The sequence below is a fragment of the Giraffa tippelskirchi genome, chromosome 10 (genome assembly GCF_054371585.1).
Source record: "Giraffa tippelskirchi isolate mGirTip1 chromosome 10, T2T-mGirTip1v1.2.pri, whole genome shotgun sequence".
NCBI lineage: Eukaryota > Metazoa > Chordata > Mammalia > Artiodactyla > Giraffidae > Giraffa > Giraffa tippelskirchi.
The window spans coordinates 45,771,857-45,791,641 of NC_137284.1; the positions used below are offsets into that span (position 1 = coordinate 45,771,857).

Below are 19,785 nucleotides of genomic sequence, written 5' to 3' on the forward strand. Positions count from 1 at the left end.
GGCTCTTTAGTTCTTCACTTTCTGCCATAAGAGTGGTGTCATCTGCATTTCTGAGGTTATTGATATTTCTCCTGGCAATCTTGATTCCAGCTTGTGCTTCTTCCAGCCCAGCGTTTCTCATGATGTACTCTGCATATAAGTTAAATAAGCAGGGTGACAATATACAGCCTTGACGTACTCCTTTTCCTATTTGGAACCAGTCTGTTGTTCCATGTCCAGTTCGAACTTTTTCTTCCTGACCTGCATACAGGTTTCTCAAGAGGTAGGTCAGGTGGTCTGGTATTCCCATCTCTTGAAGAATTTTCCACAGTTTATTGTGATCCACACAGTCTTAATTTTAACTTTTATGGTCAGTGGGTGCATACGTGCATGCTAAGTTGCTTCAGTCATGTCCGACTCTTTGCATTCCTATGGACTGTAACCCACCAGGCTCCTCTGTCCATGGGATTCTTCAGGCAAGAATACTGGAGTGGGTTGCCATGCCCTCCTCCAGGTAATCTTCCTGACCCAGGGATTGGACCCGCGTCTCTTATATCTCCTGCATTTGACAGGCAGGTTCTTTACCACTAGCGCCACATGGAAACCCCATGGTCAGTGGGTAGTAACATCTTATTGTGACTTTGATTCTTATTCCTTGGAGACTAATGAGGTGAGTGCCTTTTCATAAATTTATTGACTATTTTGATATTTGATATCTGTTTGATTTGCTTGCCTAATTTTCTATTGAATTGTCTTATTGATTTATAGGAGTTCTTTGTATACTCTAGATTTAAACCCTTTGGTAGTTACAGGTATTACAAATATCTTCTCCCATTCATACTTGCCTCCTCACTTAATAGAATGTTTTGATGATCAGAAGTTCCTAATTTTAATATGTTCATACTTATAAGTATTTTTCTTTATGCTTGATATTTTTGGTGTCTTATTTACAACTTTTGCCTGCCGCAACGTTATAAAAATATTATCTATGTTATCTTTTAGAAGCTTTGGCTTTTTTTTTTTTCACTTAAGTATAGACCTGGAATCAACATTTGCATATGGTGCAAGGAACAACCTTTGTCCCATTCCCATGGAAATATTCAGTTTGATTTATATATGCTTTACAGTTGTATAGATTCCTTTGAATTTTCTATACTTGGAATCAAAATTCCCTGGTGGCTTGGATGGTAAAGAATCCACCTGTAATGGGGGAGACCTGGGTTCAATCCCTGGGTCAGGACGATCCCCTGGAGGAGGGCATGGCAACCCACTCCAGTATTCTTTCCTGGAGAATCCCCATGGACAAAGGAGCCTGGCGGGCTACAGTCCATAGGAACGCAAAGAGTCGGCCACAACTGAGTGACTAAGCACACAATGTTTCCCAGTTCTATAGATTCTTTTGGATTTTCTATACTCAGAACCAAAATAATGATAGCTAGACTTCCTACTTTCAAATCTTTATACCTTTTTTCTTTTTCTTGCCTTATTGTACACAAGGACCTCTAGTAAATGTAAAGCAGTAGAAGTGATATTGCCAGCATCTTTCTCTCATTTTCAATTACAAAGGGAAAACATTCAATATGCCACCATTGTGCATAATATTTGCTGTAAATATTTTGCAGGTTCCTTATTAAAAGATTAAGAAGTTCCTTTTATTCCTAGGTTGGTAAATTTGTTTTCACAAGTTGGTATTAAATTTATCAATTGCTTTTTCCCATGCTGTTGAAATGACCATATAATTTCTCCTTTGATCTGTTAATGAGGCATTTTTTTTTCTTGATGTTAGATTGTTAACTCAACTTGGAATTCTTAGAATAAACCACACTTGATCACTGGATTTGATCTGTTCATATTGGTTTAGAGTTTTGCTTTATGTTCATGAGGGAAATTAGCCTGTGATGTTTCATTGTTATCCTTGTCAAGCTTTGGTACCCGATTATGCTGTCCTCGTAAAACAAGTGGGAAAGGTTTTAAATTTCTCATTCTCCTATTCTCTTTCCTGCGTTGTGTTCTGTGCATGAAGAGCCACTGCTCCCAGCCTTGAGGAAGTGGCCTCATACTGTAGGTTAATTTTTTTTTTTTCTGTTCCTGAATTTTCATTTGATTTTTTTTTTTTTTTTAGTTTCCAGTTCTTTGCTGAAATTTTCTACCTTGTGATTTGATTTATTGAACATAATCACATTTTTAAAAGATATGTAGGTTTTTTTACCTCAGAAACTAGTAGTGCTCTTGCATTTACCCTCACTTGTGTATTATGTAATTTTTCACTGCCTGTCCATGCTATACCAATATTGGGTACAAATGATAAAAACAAACAACAATAACAACAACAACAACAAAAAACAGAAAATGTTTGAGCTAGTTGAGGCATGCCATGAACACTTCTCTGCCTTTCTGGAAGCTGTCAGCTGCTTTGGGAAGGGCTGGTAGTAAGATTTAAGCTGTTGTGGAAGAGGAAGACTTAAAACCATCAACTCTGGAAGTTTTACAGATCTCAACCAGTCCATCCTAAAGGAGATCAGTCCTGAGCATTCATTGGAAGGACTGATGTTGAAGCTGAAACTCCAATACTTTGACCACCTGATGCCAAGAGCTGACTCATTTGAAAAGACCCTGAGGCTGGGAAAGATTGAGGGTGGGAGGAGAAGGGGACAACAGAGGATGAGATGGTTGGATGGCATCACTGACTCGATGGACATGAGTTTGGGTAAACTCCAGGAGTTGCTGACGGACAGGGAGGCCTGGTGTGCTGCAGTCCATGGGGTCGCAAAGAGTCGGACATGACTGAGCGACTGAACTGAAAGCCCAGCAATGCTCTTTTGTTTCATCTCAACATAAAATGCCAAAATTATCTGAACAGAATAAAATTCCATAACAATAAAGTAAATAAACTTCCTCATTTAAGCTAAGGGAACCTCCAAGAGGACTTAGCAAGTTCTGCATCAACAAAACTTCTCTCTTTAAGGACTCCAAAGTAAACACATACTCCAACCCAGCAAGGGGTGGGGGCGGGGGGGGAGGAGTGATTAATTGCTAAAGGTTTCATTGCAACTCACTTCAGTATTCTTGCCTGAAAAATTCCCTGGACAGAAGAGCCAGGTGGGCTACAGACCGTGGGGTCGCAAAGAGTCGGACATGACTGAGCATACACATGATGTGACTTCACTGTTCTAATATCTGGTGACTTTAGGATGATTAGTTTTTGCTTAAATAACATCTCATCAGAAACACCTGAGGAACTGCCCTATAGTACCACATCCCTCATCATATTCTATTTTTTGTTTTATCCATAGCACTTTATTATACCATATTTTGTTTGCCTCCTTCCTCTAGAATTTAAGCTCCATTAAAATAGGATTTTTTTCTATTTTTGTTTACTGTTTTAACCCTAGCACCTAAAATAATGTCTGGCACTAGTAGGTACATAAAAGACATGCAAGAGTGTCTATTGTATAACTTAATGAACATTGGATTTCTTTCCACCTCTAAAATTCTACATTATTACTCAAGGAGCTCATAACTACAGAGTGATCCAGGAAAGAAAATTCTCTACCATTGTAGGTCTGGGCACAGGGAACTTTGGCTGTGATGGCAGCCCTGGAGGCTCCTGAAAGACACGGCCCAGACCACCGTTCTGAGTCCAGGGACTTCCATCCACTGTTGCATTCTTTATTCTGCATCAGCGCTGTTCCTCCTTGGTCCACCAGTGACATCCTCGTTGTTAATTAAATAGACAGTTTAAAGAACTCATCTTCCTTAATCTTCTTCTCTTGATATCATGTCTCCTGTTGCCTTTCTAATCCCTCTTTCCCAGTCTGCTTCCAAGGTTCTCCCTCCTATACCTGTCCCTTAACCACTAGTGTTTATCATTCACTCAGTCACTGATGGAGTAAACATGTTTTGAGCACTCACTATATGGCAGGTTCTATTCTAAACACTCATTGATGAGATATACAAGTCTACAGTCTGGTGAAAAAAGAGGGGAACTCCATCAGTGGGTGAATGGATAAACAAAGAGTAGTATGTATACACAGTGGAACACTATTCAGTCATGAAAAGGAGAGAAGTGCTGATACATGCTATAACGTGGATGAACCTGGATAATATCATGCTACCTGAAGGAAGCCAGACACAAAAGGTTATATATTGCATAAAAATGCCCATAATAGGTAAATCTGATTAAAACAGATTGCAAGTTGGTGGTTGCCAGGAGTACAAGGGGACAGGAAAGCCAGGGAGCAAGGCTTGATGGGTACAGCTTCCTTTGGGGATGAAAATGCTTTGAAACTAGATAGAGTTGTGGTTTTAATACACTGTGACTATACTAAATCCACACCAAATTGTTCATTTTGAGATGGTGAGTCTTATTTTATGTAAATTTTATCTCAAAGAAAGGGAACAGTTAATGACTAGAAACAAATTAAAAAATCAAAAAGTTATAAATACTATAAAAATTGATGAAAAGATAGCAAATTATGTGATAAGAAGTGATGACAGTGTGGGGGGATGACTTTAGGTTAAGTGGCTAGGAAAATGATTACTGAGAAGGGGACATTTAGGTTGAAACTTAAATAACAAAAAAGGATCCAGCCTTGCAAAAATCTGGAAGTAGAGAGTTTGGGGCAGATGGAATGACCGGGGCAAATCTGTTTGGCAAAACAAAGTTTGTTAAAATTGAGAACCAGAAAAGGGGAAGCGGGTGGTCTGGAGCTAAGAAATGTGTAATGAAATAGGGACAGAGAAATAGGCAGGAGAACTCCAGATCTGTATCAGTAGGCCATGGGAAGCAATTGGGAATTTATTTTAAAGCAATGGGAAGCCATGAGAAAGTTGCAAATGGTAGAGAATATAATCTGTTTTTAAAATTTTTTGAAGATCCATTTGACTACCAAATAAATTATAGATGGGCAGAGGTAGAAGTGGAGAGAGCAACCATCAGGCTATTTCAATAGTCGAAGCAGGAGATGATGCTGCTGGCTTAGGAACAGTGGAGGTGGAGCCAGGAAATATTTTGGAGAGCAAATGAGACTTGACAGTGGATGGGCTGTGGAGAATGAGGGAAAGAAAAGACTCAGAGATGACTCCTAGGATCTCTGCTTGAGCCTCAGGTACATAGTAGCACCACTCTCTGACATGGAAGACTAGGAAGGAGCAGTGTTGGTGGAGAAAATTCATTATTTCCAGGTTAGATATTTAAGTATTTACTAAACATGCAAATTAAACAAGCAATAGGATATGTGAATCTGGTGTTCAAGGAATAGATCAGAGCTGGAAATAAAAAAGGGACATTTTAATCAGCATGAGGCTGATACTTAAATCTATCAGACTAGATGATAATACTTAGAAGAGTGTAAATGGAGAAGCTGTCCCAAGACAAAGCCTTAGACCATTATGTTTAGTCCTCCAATGGGAATCTTCAAAGAGAGGAGGAACGTCTGGTGGTGAAAGAGGTGGAGTGGGACCCAAGAAGCAAGGTCATTAAGAAGGTAAGATGGAATAGAATCCACAGTGTGGGTAGAAGGAAGGGTCTCTGAAGCAGAGTGGCCTAAAATGTGACTCTAAGTGCAAGTGGCATGGAGGGATGAAGGTCCTGAGAAAGAGCAGGGCTGCATGGCCGTGATTAAGGAAGTGAGCATACTAGGGAAGTGCAGGAGAACGGCCAGGCAGTGCTAACTAACCATGTAAATTTGTGCTCATGAATTTTAAGTGAAACTAGTCCCTGTGTAATGTAATTTCTCCTCCATTCACTTGCCCAGCATTCAACCGCTCAGGTACATGCTTGGTGCAAGCAGTTGTAATTAGGCCTGAGTTTTACCATGTATCTAGCATGGAGCTAGGATAAAGGGAGGGACAAGTTGCTGAATGGCTACAATAATGGATTGGAATGCGAGCAGAGTTAGAAAAGAGAGATATGAGAGAGTGGGAATGCTAGACTAAGTCAGTTGAAAGCATAATAGGTGGGTTACATAAAATCTCTATTAGTAAGTAATGCAGTTATCACTGATGACAGTGTCAAGAATGTAACCGTGGGAGTGGGTGCCTAAAATGAAGTGTTCCCCAGGATTCCACTTTTGCATTTCTTCCTCTTCTTTTATTTTCAGATCTTGGATGATTTCAGTCAAAGTCATAGCTTTAATTATTACATATAACTTCCAAATATACATCTCTGGTCCACACCTATGTTCTGAGATCAGGACTGATATATCCCACTGTCTTCTTGACAATCTGTGTCCCAAGTCACCTCTCAGTTCAGTTCAGTTCAGTCACTCAGTCGTGTCCGACTCTTTGCGACCCCATGAATCGCAGCACACCAGACCTCCCTGTCCATCACCAACTCCCGGAGTTTACCCAAACCCATGTCCATTGAGTCGGTGATGCCATCCAACCATCTCATCCTCTGTCGTCCCCTTCTCCTCCTGCCCCCAATCCTTCCCAGCATTAGAGTCTTTTCCAATGAGTCAACTCTTCGCATGAGGTGGCCAAAGTATTGGAGTTTCAGCTTCATCAGTCCTTCCAATGAACACCCAGGACTGATCTCCTTTAGGATGGACTGGTTGGATCTCCTTGCAGTCCAAGGGACTCTCAAGAGTCTTCTCCAACACCACAGTTCAAAAGCATCAATTCTTCGGCGCTCAGCTTTCTTCACCATCCAACTCTCACATCCATACATGACCACTAACTCGACATTATTCAGAGTTGAATATATTTCCTTCATTAATATATTAATTCAGAAAATTATTGAAAGCATACTTTGTGCAAGAACCTGTGCTAGAATCTGGGGAATCAAAAGTAACTAAGACATTACCCTTAACAGGCCTCTTTTACTGTCTTTCCTTTCTCACTCTGTACTAGCATTGATGTCATTGATGTCATCCATCCATGCAAGCCAGAATCTAGGAAGCGATCAGTCTAGAGTCAGGTTTCCTAGAACCTGAGATGAAAATTCTTGGAAAAGTGGTTTATTCGGGGGTTATTCTCAGCAGAAGGAATGAGGGAAGCAGGCGAGGGGAAGGGAGGAAGGCTAAATAAGGATGAGGTCTTAGCTAGAGATTAGTCTAGTCTGGCCTCACCAGGAGCTTGGAACACGGATTGCACAAAAGAGTTGCTCCCCTGGAGATGAGAAGTTTGGCCCGTGTGGGTTTGTTTGTTTTCTATTAAAGTATATTGATTTACAGCGTTTCCAGTGAGCAGCAGAGAGACTCAGTTACACATGCATGTCTATTTTTTTAGATTCTTTTCCATTATAGGTTATTACAAGATATTGAATATAGTTCCTTGTGCTAAACAGTAGGTCCTTGTTGTTTATTTTACACAAGTAGTCTGTATCTGTTAATCCCAAATTCCCAATTTATCCTCCCCCACTTTCCTCTTAGATAACCATAAGTTTGTTTTCTATGTCTGTGAGCCTATTTCTGCTCTGAATGAATTCATTTATGTCACTTTTTTTTAGATTTCAGTAATAAGTGATATATGACATCTGTCATTGTCTGACTTACATCATTTAGTATGATAATCTCTAGGTCCATCCATGTTGCTACAAATTGAATTATTTCATTCTTTTTTTATGCCTGAGTAATATTCTGTTGTGTGTGTTATGTGTATATATATATATAGATACATGACACACATTCTTTATCTATTCATTATTTAGGTTGCTTACGTGTCTTGACTGTTGTAAACTGTGTTATAGTGCTGCTATAAATACTGGGGTGCATATATCTTTTTAAATTAGCGTTTTCATCTTTTCCAGATATATGCCCGAGAATGGGATTGCTGGATCAGATAGGAACCCTGTTTTTAGTTTTTTAAGGAACCTCGATACTGTTCTCCACAGTGGCTGCACCATTGCATTCCCACCCACAGTGTAGGAGGGTTCCCTTTTCTCCATACCTCCTCCAGCATTTATTATTTGTAGACTTTTTGTTGATGGCCATTATGACTTGGGTGAGGTAGTACCTTATTGTAGTTTTGATTTGCATTTCTCTAATAATTAGCAATGCAGTCCATGGGTTCACAAAAAGATGGACATGACCTAGCAGCTGCTGCTGCTGCTGCTAAATCACTTCAGTCGTGTCCGACCTTGTGCGACCCCATAGACGGCAGCCCACCAGGCTCCCCCGTCCCTGGGATTCTCCAGGCAAGAACACTGGAGTGGGTTGCCATTTCCTTCTCCAATGCATGAAAGTGAAAAGTGAAAGTGAAGTCGCTCAGTCATGTCCGACTCTTAGCGACCCCATGGACTGCAGCCTACCAGGCTCCTCCATCCATGGGATTTTCCAGGCAAGAGTACTGGAGTGGGGTGCCATTGCCTTCTCCGGACCTAGCAGCTAAACAACAACAAATAATTAGCTATATTGAGCATCTCTTCATGTGCTTGTTGACCATCTGTATGTCTTCTTTGGAGAAATGTCTATTTAGGTCTTCTACTCATTTTTTGCTTGGATTTTTTGTTTGTTTTGTCATTGAGCTGTATAAGTAGTTTGGATATTTTAGAAATTAGGCCTTTGTTGGTCACATTGCTTGCAAATATCTTCCCCCATTCTGTAGGTTTTATTTCCATTTTCTTTGTTGTTTCCTTTCCTGTGAAAAAGCTTTTAAGGTTTATTAGGTCCCACTTATTTATTTTTTCTTTTGTTCCATTGCTTTAGGAGATGTATCCAAAAAGATATTGTTACAATTTATGTCATAGAGTATTCTGCCTATGTTTTCCTATAGGAGTTTTATAGTATCTGGTTTTACATTTAGATCTTTAAACCAATTTTAATTTTTGTATATAGTGATAGAGAATCTTCTAATTTTGGTCTTTTACCTGTAGCTGTCTAGTTTTCCTAGCACCATTTATTGAAGAGGCTATCTTTTCTCCATTGTATATTATTGCCTCCTTTGTCATTGATTAACTGATCATAAATGTATGGATTTATTTCTGGGCTTTCTATCGTTCCATTGATTTATGTGTCTATTTTTGTACCAGTACCATACTGCTTTAATTACAGTAGCTTTGTAGGGAGCATGATTCCTCCAGCCCCATTCTTCTTTCTCAAGATTGTTTTGGCTATTTGGAGACTTTTATGTTTCCATGCTAATTTTAAAAATTCTTTGTTCTAGTTCTGTGAAAAATGCTATTAGTAACTTGATAGGAATTGCATTGAACTGGTAGATTGCCTTGGGTAGTATGGTAATTTTAACAATGTTCATTCTTCCAATCTAGGAACATAGTATATCTCTCCATCTGTTTGTGTGATCTTCAGTTTCTTTCATTATTGTCTTATAATTTTTGGAGTATAGTTCTTTTGCCTCCATAGGTAGGTTTATTCCTAGGTATTTTATTCTTTTTGATGTGATGGTAAATATGATTGTTTCCTTAATTTTTTTCTTATATTTCATTGTTAGTGTATAGAAATGCAACAGATTTCTGTATATTAATTTCATATCCTGAAACTTTACCAAATTCATTGATGAGCTCTAGTTTACTGGTAGCATCTTTAGGATTTCCTATGTATAGCATCATGTCATCTACAAACAGTGACAGTTTTACTTCTTTCCAATTTGGAATCTTTTATTTCTTTTTTTCCTCTGATTGCTGTGGCTAGGACTTCTAAAACTATGTTGAATAAATGTGACAAGAGTGAGCATCCTTGTCTTGTTCCTGATCCTAGAGGAAATGCTTTCAGCTTTTCACCATTTAGTATGATGTTAGCTGGGGGGTTGTCATGTATGCCCTTTATTTATTTATTTTTTTAATTAGTTTATTTATCTATTTTTTAACTTTAAAATATTGTATTTGTTTTGCCATACATTGACATGAATCCACCATGGGTGTACATGTGTTCCCCTTCCAGAACCCCCTCCCACCTCCCTCCCCATTCCATCCCTCCAGGTCATCCTGCTGCACCAGCCCCGAGCACCCTGTATCATGCATCGAACCTGGACTGGCGATTAGTTTCACATATGATAATTTACATGCTTCAGTGGCATTATCCCATATCATCCTGCCCTACCCTGTATGCCTTTTATTACATTGAGGTTTCTTCCACTTTCTGGAAAGTTATTATCATAAATGAATGTTGAATTTTATCAAAAGCTCCTTCTGCATCTATTGGGATGATCATATGGTTTTTATTCTTCAATTTGTTAATGTGGTGTATCACAACGATTGATTTGAATGTATTGAAAAATTCTTGTATCTCTGGTATAAATCTTACTTGGTGGTGGAATATTGTTGGAGTTGGTTTGCTAGTATTTTGTTGAGGATTTTTGCATATAAGTTCATCAGTGATATTGGCCTGTAGTTTTCTTTTTTGTGTGATATCTTTGTCTGATTTTGGTATCAGGGTGATGGTGGCCTCATAGAATGAGTTCAGAAGTGTTCCGTCCTCTGTAATTTTTTGGAGCAGTTTCAGAAGGATAGGTCTTAACTCTTCCGTAAATGTTTAGTAGAATTCACTGGTGAAGCCATTTGGTCCTGGACTTTGGTTTATTGGAAGCTTTAAAATTACTGATTTAATTTCAGTACTTGTAATTGGTCTATTCATGTCTTCTATTTCTTCCTCATTCAGTCTTGAGAGATGGTACCTTTCTAAGAATTTTTTCAAAGTTTTCCATTTTATTGGCATATAGTTGCTTGTAATAGTCTCTTATGGTTCTTTGTATTTTTGTGATATTATGTGTATCTTTTTCTTTTTCATTTCTAAGATTTGGGCCCTCCCTCTTTGTCTATTGATGAGTCTGGCTATAAAGTTTATCAATTTGATCTTTTCAAAGAACCAGATTTTAGCTTCATTGATCTTTTCTGTTGTTTTTTAGCCTCTATTTCATTTATTTCTGCTCTGATCTTGATGATTTCTTTCCTTATACTAACTTTTTACTTTGTTCTTCTTTCTCTAGTTGCTTTTGGTGTAAGGTTAAGTTGTTTATTTGAGATTTCTCTTCTTTTCTGAGGCAAAGTTGTATTACTGGAAACGTCCCTGTTAGAACTGTTTTTGCTGCATCCCATAAGTTTTTGGATGATCATGTTTTCATTTTCATTGTCTCTAGTATTTTTTGGTTTCCTCTGATTTCTTCAGTGGTTGTCTAATAGCCTGTTGTTTAGCCTCTACATGTTTGTGTTTGTTGCAATTTTTTTTCTTGTAGTTATTTCTAGTCTTATAGTGTTGTGATCAGAAAAGATGCATGACATGATTTCAGTTTTCTTAAATTTATCAAGCTTGTTTTTTAGCCTAGCATGTGAGCTGTCCTGGAGAATGTTCCATGTGCACTTGAAGAGAACGTGTATTCTGCTGCTTTTGGATGGACTGTCTATAAATATCAGTAGAGTCCATGGGGTCTAATGTGGTATTTAAGACCTGTGTTTATTGATTTCTGTCTGGACAATTTCTCCATTGAGGTAAGTGGGGTGTTAAAGTCCCCCACTATTATTGTCAGTTCAGTTCAGTTCAGTCACTCAGTCGTGTCCGACTCTTTGCAACCCGATGAACCACAGCATGCTAGGCCTCCCTGTCCATCATGAACTGCCAGAGCTCACCCAAACCCATGTCCATCGAGTTGGTGATGCCATCCAGCCATCTCATCCTCTGTCGTCCCCTTCTCCTCTTGCCCTCAATCCTTCCCAGCATCAGGGTCTTTTCCAATGAGTCAGCTCTTCGCATCAGGTGGCCAAAGTATTGGAGTTTCAGCTTCAACATCAGTCCTTCCAATGAACACCTAGGACTGATCTCCTTTAGGATGGACTGGTTGGATCTCCTTGCAGTCCAAGGGACTCTCAAGAGTCTTCTCCAACACCACAGTTCCAAAGCATCATTTCTTCGGCACTCATCTTTCTTCACCGTCCAACTCTCACATCCATACATGACACTGGAAAAACCATAGCCTTGACTAGACGGAACTTTGGTGGCAAAGTAATGTCTCTGCTTTTTAATATGCTGTCTAGGTTGGTCATAACTTTCCTTCCAAGGAGTAAGCATCTTTTAATTTCATGGCTGCAGGCACCATCTGCAGTGATTTTGGAGCCCAGAAAACTAAAGTCACTGTTTCCCCATCTATCTGCCATGAAGTGATGGGACCGGATGCCATGATCTTAGTTTTCTGAATGTTGAGCTTTAAGCCAAATTTTTCTCTCTCCTCTTTCACTTTCATCAAGAGGCTCTTTAGTTCTTCTTCACTTTCTGCATATAAGTTACATAAACAGAGTGACAATATACAGCCTTGATGTACTCCTTTTCCTATTTGGAACCAGTCAGTTGTTCCATGTCCAGTTCTAACTGTTGCATCCTGACCTGCATACACGTTTCTCAAGAGACAGGTCAGGTGGTCTGGTATTCCCATCTCTTGAAGAATTTTCCACAGTTTATTGTGATCCACACAGTCAAAGGCTTTGGCATAGTCAATAAAGCAGAAATAGATGTTTTTCTGGAGCTCTCTTGCTTTTTTGATGATCCAGTGGATGTTGGCAATTTGATCTCTGGTTCCTCTGCCTTTTCTAAAACCAGCTTGAACATCTGGAAGTTCACAGTTCACGTATTGCTGAAGCCTGCCTTGGAGAATTTTCAGCATTACTTTACTAGCGTGTGAGATGAGTGCAATTGTGCGGTAGTTTGAGCATTCTTTGGCATTGCCTTTCTTTGGGATTGGAACGAAAACAGACCTTTTCCAGTCCTGTGGCCACTGCTGAGTTTTCCAGATTTGCTGGCATATTGAGTGCAGCACTTTCACAGCATCATCTTTGAGGATTTGAAATAGCTCAACTGGAATTCCATCACCTCCACTAGCTTTGCTCATAGTGATGCTTCCTAAGGCCCACTTGACTTCACATGCCAGGATGTCTGGCTCTAGGTGAGTGTGAGTGATCACACTATCATGATTATCTCGGTCGTGAAGATCTTTTTTATACAGTTCTTCTGTGTATTCTTGCCACCTCTTCTTAATATCTTCTGCTTCTGTTAGGTCCATACCATTTCTGTCCTTTATTGAGCCCATCTTTGCATGAAATGTTCCCTTGATATCTCTGATTTTCTTGAGGAGATCTCTAGTCTTTCCCATTCTATTGTTTTCCTCTATTTCTTTGCATTGATCACTGAGGAAGGCTTTCTCATCTCTCCTTGCTATTCTTTGGAACTCTGCATTCAAATGGGAATATCTTTCCTTTTCTCCTTTGCTTTTTGCTTTTCTTCTTTTCCCAGCTATTTGTAAGGCCTCCTCAGACAGCCATTTTGCTTTTTTGCATTTCTTTTACTTGAGAATGGTCTTAATCCCTGTCTCCTGTACAGTGTCACAAACCTCCATCCATAGTTCATCGGGCATTCTGTCTATCAGATCTAGTCCCTTAAATCTATTTCTCACTTCCACTGTATAGTCATAAGGGATTTGATTTAGGTCATACCTGAATGGTCTAGTGGTTTTCCCTACTTTCTTCAATTTAAGTCTGTATTTGGCAATAAGGAGTTCATGATCTGAGCCACAGTCTGCTCCTGGTCTTGTTTTTGCTGACTGTATAGAGCTTCTCCATCTTTGGCTGCAAAGAATATAATCAGTCTGATTTCGGTGTTGACCATCTGGTGATGTCCATGTGTAGAGTCTTCTCTTGTGTTGTTGGAAGATTGTATTACTGTCAATTTCTCCTTTTATGTCTGTTAACATCTGCCTTATATATTGTGATGCTTCTGTGTTGGGTGCATATATATTAACAGTTGTTATATCTTCTTCTTGGATTGATCCTTTGATCATTATGTAGTGCCCTTTGTCTCTTGTAACATTCTTTATTTCAAAGTCTATTTTGTCTGATAAGTGTTGCAACTCTGGCTTTCTTTTGAGTTCCTTTTGCATAGAATATCTTTTTCCATCCTCCCACTTTTAGTTTGTATGTGTCTCCAGGATCTGAAATGGGTCTCTTATAGGCAGCAATATGCTGGTCTTTTGATCTTGGATCTTTTGATCCATTCAGACAGTCTGTGTGTTTTGGTTGGAGCATTTAGTTCATTTATATTTAACGTGATTATTGATATGTATGTACTCATTGCCATTTTGTTAATTGTTTTGGATTTGTTTTTGTAGGTCTTTTATTTCCTTTATTTTTTGTGATTTGATGAGTATATTTACTGTTATGACTGGATTCCTTTTTCTTTTTTGTGTATATTGTTATATATTTTTCATTTGTAGTTACAATGAGGTTTTAGTATGGCAGTCTATGTATATATAGTTTTATATATATATATATATAGCAGTCCTTACATATAGTTATATATAAATGTTTTAAGTTGCTGATCTCTAATTTGAAACACATTTAAAATGCCTTGCATTTGTATTCCCCTTCCCTCACAGTTACCATATTTTTAATATCATATTTATATGTAATTGTTTTGTGTATCTCTTAACTGCTTATTGTGGAAATAGATGATTTTACTACTTTTGTCCTTTAACCTCACTGCTAGCTTTGTGTGTGGATGATTTCCTACCTTTACTTTATGTTTTCCTTTACTAGTGACATTTTTCCTTCCATAATTTTCTTGTTTCTAGTTGTGGCCTTTTTCACCTAAAGAAGTTCCCATATTTGTAAAGCTGCTTTGGTGGTGCTGAATTCTCTAAGCTTCTGTTTGTCTACAAAGTTTTTGATCTCTCCATCAAATCTGAATGAGAGCCTTGCTGGGCAGAGTATTCTTGGTTGTAGATTTTTCCCTTTCATCCCTTTAAATATATCTTGCCACTCCCTTGTGAACTGCAGAGTTTCTGCTGAAAAATCAGCTCATAACCTTTTGGAAATTCCCTTGCACTTTATTTTTTGCTTTTCCCTTACTGATTTTAATATTCTCTCTTTAATTTTTTCATTTTGATTACTATGTGTCTTAGTGTGTTACTCTGTGAGTTAATCCTGTTTGGGAGTCTCTGTACTTCCTGGACATGGGTAACTATTTCCTTTCCCAGATTCAGGAGGTTTTCAGCTATTATCTCTTCAGATATCTTCTTGGGTCCCTTTTGTCTCTTCTCCTCCTGGGACTCCTTTAATGCAAATATTAGTGTACTTGATATTGTCCCAGAAGTCTCTTAAACTGTCCTCATTTCTTTTAATTCTGTTTTCTGTTCAACAGCAGTGATTTCCATTACTCTGTCTTCCAGCTCAGTGATCCATTCTTCTGAATCATTTATTCTGTTAATGATTCCTTGTAATGTATTTTTTCATTTGAGTTATTGTATTACTCATCCCTGTTTGGTTGTTAATTATAGTTTCTAACTCTTGATTTCTAATTTCTCGCTCTGTGCATCCATTTTTCTCCAGAGTTCTTTGATCATCTTTATGATCATTACTCTGAAGTCTTTCTTGGGTAGATTGCCTATCTCCACATCACTTAGTTCTTTTTCTATGATAGTTTCTCTTCAGACAGTTGTGATTTTGATATGCCTGTGAGAGGAGGTGAGTGCAGGGCCTGTCTGCTCCACCATCTTCCCGGCTGGTGTGCTGTACCCCCGCGTCAATCAGTCACTGCCCCTGAGAAGAGCGGGGATTGCAACTTCCCAGGTGAGGCAGGAGGCTCCAGTTCAGCCTCGTGCAGATCTCCAGAAAAGGGGCCACCTGTGAGCTGTTAGCAGCCACAACCCAGGGCAGCTGGAAGATAGACATGCCAGCCTGATGACGGGGTCCAGGTAGACCACTGGCAGCATCCATTATGGTCCCCTTCTTGAACCACTCAGATCCATGTTCTTTTCACATTGTTCATTCCATTCAGGCCTAGCTTCTCTAGGATTCTGACTGGTCATAATTTCTGGGAAAACTTATAGGAGGAGGGTCAGTGGAACAAACTGTAGCCCTTGATGCCGTCTCAAGGACCTAACTGACCCTCATAGTCTCCTCACACACTCTAGATTCCCTTCCCCCAACTGACACTTCTGTTGGTTCAAGTGGCTGGCCTTGTGGGGTAAGCCCCTGGTTCCTGTGCCCTTATCAGGATGTGGTTTGGCATCTGTACTTAAAACTGGCAATGAGAGCACCAAAAGACCCCCTCAGTGGATTACCTGAGTCCCAGACATATTCTTCATTGCCCCCGTATAGTAATGGTCTCACCTCTAATGATGATCAGGGTCAGGTACCTCTGCCGATATAGCACCTCTTTTCTGTGCCTCTGACCTGTCAGCATGAAGAGTCCTGTGACTAGATGCTGCCAAAGCTTTAAGTTTGTGGAGACTCTACGGTCTTACTTGGTGAGAGGCATTCCTTCTCTGACACCGAAGACCTGTAGACCAACAGAGCCTAAAGACAGAGAGAGAAGGTACAAATTCTCCAAGAGGGTTAACAGAGAGTGAATCCTTTCCTACATCCTCCCTTCTGTTCCCAGATCACTGTTACAAACACAGGAGCCTGTGACAGCCATTGGTTTAAAGTCCACACCATATCCTGAAGAAAGGATATGGTTGACAAGCTAACGCCTCAGCTATGCCTTCAGGAAGCCTATCAGGTTAGCACCCTCTGAAGACAAATATGCCATATGTGGTAGAATCAATGGACACCTGATCATGCCCTCACTGCCATATTCCTCTGCTGTAAAGTAGGTTCACTTATTATTAATCAGGATCTCAGGTCAATCAATCAGTTACTCTGTGAGCCCTCAGATAGTGGTGCTGGCCAAGACCCTGCAGGCAGGAGATGCAGACTGTAGGATACACGTCAGTTCTGGTAAGGATGACATACTGCCCTTTCTGCCCTTTCCAAGGTTTGAGGGACCTGCTGTAATCTATTTGCCACCAAGAGTCTGGTTGATCTCCGATGGGGGATGGTGCCATATCAGGAGTTCAGCTTTGGTCTCTATTGCAAGCAGATCAGACATTCAACAGGAACAGTAGCTAGATGAACCTAGGTAAAGGGAGATAGTGTTGGTGGACCCATGCATAATTCTATTGGAATAGCCAAGTCAGAGGCTAGATCAAGTCATCCTGTCTGCTTCTTAGATGCTCTGTCTCAACCAGGGCTCACGAGCATGACAGGAACTGTCTTGCTAATAGTATACAGTGTTCTGCTGCAGATGGCATGGCTTAAGGGATTGTAATACAGCTTTCCCTTTGAAACTTGCCAGAGGCTTCACAAAGAGCCTACCACAATTTTTCTCTACCACAACTTCTTCTAGTATGAAACCTGCTAAGTCATTTCACCCAAGTAGCAAGACGGCTTGTGCCCCACTCGTAACTGACTGCAGAGCCCTTTCTTGCTCTGGGCCCTTCTTAAAAACAAACAAACAAAACAGCCTTCTGTATCACATAATAAATGATTCAGATTATTCCTCCCCAGAGTGGAACATGCTGCCTCCAAAACTTGAAGAGACCTACCAAGCTATATGCTTCTTTCATAGTGATAAGAAATGCAAGGTACATTAATTTGTGCTTAAAAAGATGTCCTGACATGCTCCTTATCTCCAGACACCTACAAACAGAGTGTCAAGCCCTGAATTGCTTCTGGGGTTTCCCTCTTAACTCTCTGAAGTACCTCTGTCTTTCCAAGCCTTCAGCATGCTTACCAATTCTTGCTCATCATGTCTTAGCATGATGCTCATGGTACTATATCTGCAGTCTTTGGAATGTCCAGCTGATCCAGGCTCCTTAAGAGAGTGTATTATGACAGCATCGTTAACATAAAACATCATGTTGGGATGAGAACATGGATGTGTACTGTTGTTTGTCCCAGAAGAATGCTAGCTACTTCTGATCTTCTTCCTTATTGAGTATTAAAAAGAATGTATTTGCCAGATCAACAGCAGTGTCCCACGCCCCCAGACTGCCATATTCTATTGGAGTGAAGATGTAGTACCTGGCCCAGCAGCTGCGCTGGGGCTGCCCCATGAGCTGGCTGCACGCCACCGCCCTCCGCCCCAATCCATACACCCCTGCCAGAGACCAGGCTTGTAGACTGTGTTCTCCATAAGACTTCACCTGCATATAGATCGTTGACTCTTCTTAGGCTTTATAAAAATCCCATTCTCCCAATAAAACAAACATTGAAGAAGAGCCTGGGGGTGCTGCAGAACTAAAAGACAAAAGTAAAAATTTCCCCAACTTATTTTTTAAATTAACCTAAAACATTAATTTTGAATGAAGCACTGTAAAATTATCTATCATTGCTCTTTATTCGTCAGTCATACATTTTGTGTGTGTTTGTGTGTGTGTGTGTGTGTGTGTGTGTGTGTGTGTAAATAAGCACTAGACAGGTCATAGTTAACTGAGCACCTCCATACCACATGAAGGGTGCAACCCAGCACTCATCACTGAGGTGATCTCAACTGCAACTGGACAGACAACATTTACCCTCTTACCAAACATCATGCTTTTATCCCGCCTCACCTGGCTAACTGCATGCAGCCATAAGCCCCCTTTTTAAGCCAATTTTTAAATTTCCTTGAGGACTTCATTAGCAGTGATTACATTACACTGGTGTAGAGAGTTCAGCTTAAGATATATTTTTCATTAAGAGCTACAGTGTTGGACAGTTTGTCAGGGGTGAAGCATACCAAGAAATACAAAGATTGTAAAAGGCCTCGTGTTCCTCATCTAACTTTTTCTTCCTCTTTCTTTAGTCTCCCCCAGATATATCCTTCCCGGCTTCTTTGGCCGCACAGCATTTCCTTCTGGAGGAGGAGAAGCGAGCAAAAGAACTTGAAAAACTTCTAAATACACATATTGATGAACTGCAAAGACACACAGAATTTACTCTTAATAAATACACCAAGATAAAACAAAATAGACACATATGAGCTTTTAAACGTTTTTATTTGCTTCCCCCACTCCAGGAAAACAAAGCTCTGTCAAAATATTTACAAAGCTGATTAATGAAACTGAGAAATTTTGTTCTGTTTTCTTGAGTAAATCATTTCTGTAAGTCAGCTAGAAAATAGTAAGTATTTTGTTTGATAAAGCTCTTTGTATTTCTGTATTAACATAATAAATTGTTCAGCTACAGAGTTACTATAGAATAAACACGACTACTCCAAAAGAGATTTTTTTCCCTCCAGTCTAAGGAGTTGTTTGGAATTAAATATGCAGCTTTTTCTCACTTTAATCACGTGTACGGGAACCCCTTTCCTCTGTAACAACACATGATGAAGGAAAGGGCTGCACTATATTCTAAGTATAAACAGGTGAAGTGCAGCTCCATTGTATTAGGTATGAAAATTCAAGGATTTTTTTTAAATGAAAAATTTAAGTATTTTAAACTATATAAATATCCTAAAATTTATTTTAGAAAAAACTATATAGCTTACTGTTTCTGCATTCATCTTTGTAATGTCTTTCTGTTTTAACACAAAAAGATGTGGAACATACTGTCTGCACACTTAAAACATGTGCCAAAGATTAATGCTTCATGTACTAATTACTTCATGGACATAAGATAAAATAGAAAGCATCACTGTTACCTTCTCCTTTGTAATACCTCTGTTTTAAATATAATAAAGGAATGAGAAATTCTTTGGACTTAAAACGCAAATGCCAAGTCTGTATAGAAGAGTAATAACATGGTAGTGAACAATAAAACTCAAGTTACAAATAAACAAGTGTGATAATCTGCTTTTCTTTCTTTAAAAATGACATTTATATAAAGATTATGAAAAATCCCTGTGTCATTATTCCAGGTAAGCCCTACAGCTTTTATAGTGTTATTTTTCTCTTTGAAGAAACGGAATCTCCACATACAGAGAGATAAGTCACGATGTCCTTTAGATGAGTGCCATTGCCATGGGAAATGCAGAGCCCTGTTCACTTCAGTGACACAGCCATGTGGATTTGTAGAGCTCTTGATATTTGCAAAAAGGCTTCACAGAGAATTATTTATTTCTACCC

The 19,785-nt window shown here is 39.4% G+C and overlaps 1 protein-coding gene across 37 annotated transcripts in view; it reads left to right on the forward strand.

Moving 5' to 3' along the window:
* Positions 1 to 19,496, forward strand: part of DEUP1 (deuterosome assembly protein 1) — a 120,588-nt gene extending 101,092 nt beyond the window's left edge. For 25 of the 37 annotated variants that reach the window (XR_014067511.1, XR_014067513.1, XM_081536606.1 and 22 more), the window contains one exon: positions 18,525 to 19,496. Coding sequence is in view for 23 of the 37 variants with exons in the window: in XM_081536606.1 (XP_081392732.1) it covers positions 18,525 to 18,701 (177 nt within the window). In the remaining 14 variants the exon portion in view is untranslated. Of the gene's footprint in view, positions 1 to 16,298; positions 16,419 to 16,673; positions 16,818 to 18,524 lie in introns of those variants that run through there. The other 12 variants (XR_014067502.1, XR_014067504.1, XR_014067507.1 and 9 more) reach the window with 2 other exon arrangements.
* The last annotated feature ends 289 nt before the right edge of the window (positions 19,497 to 19,785 follow it).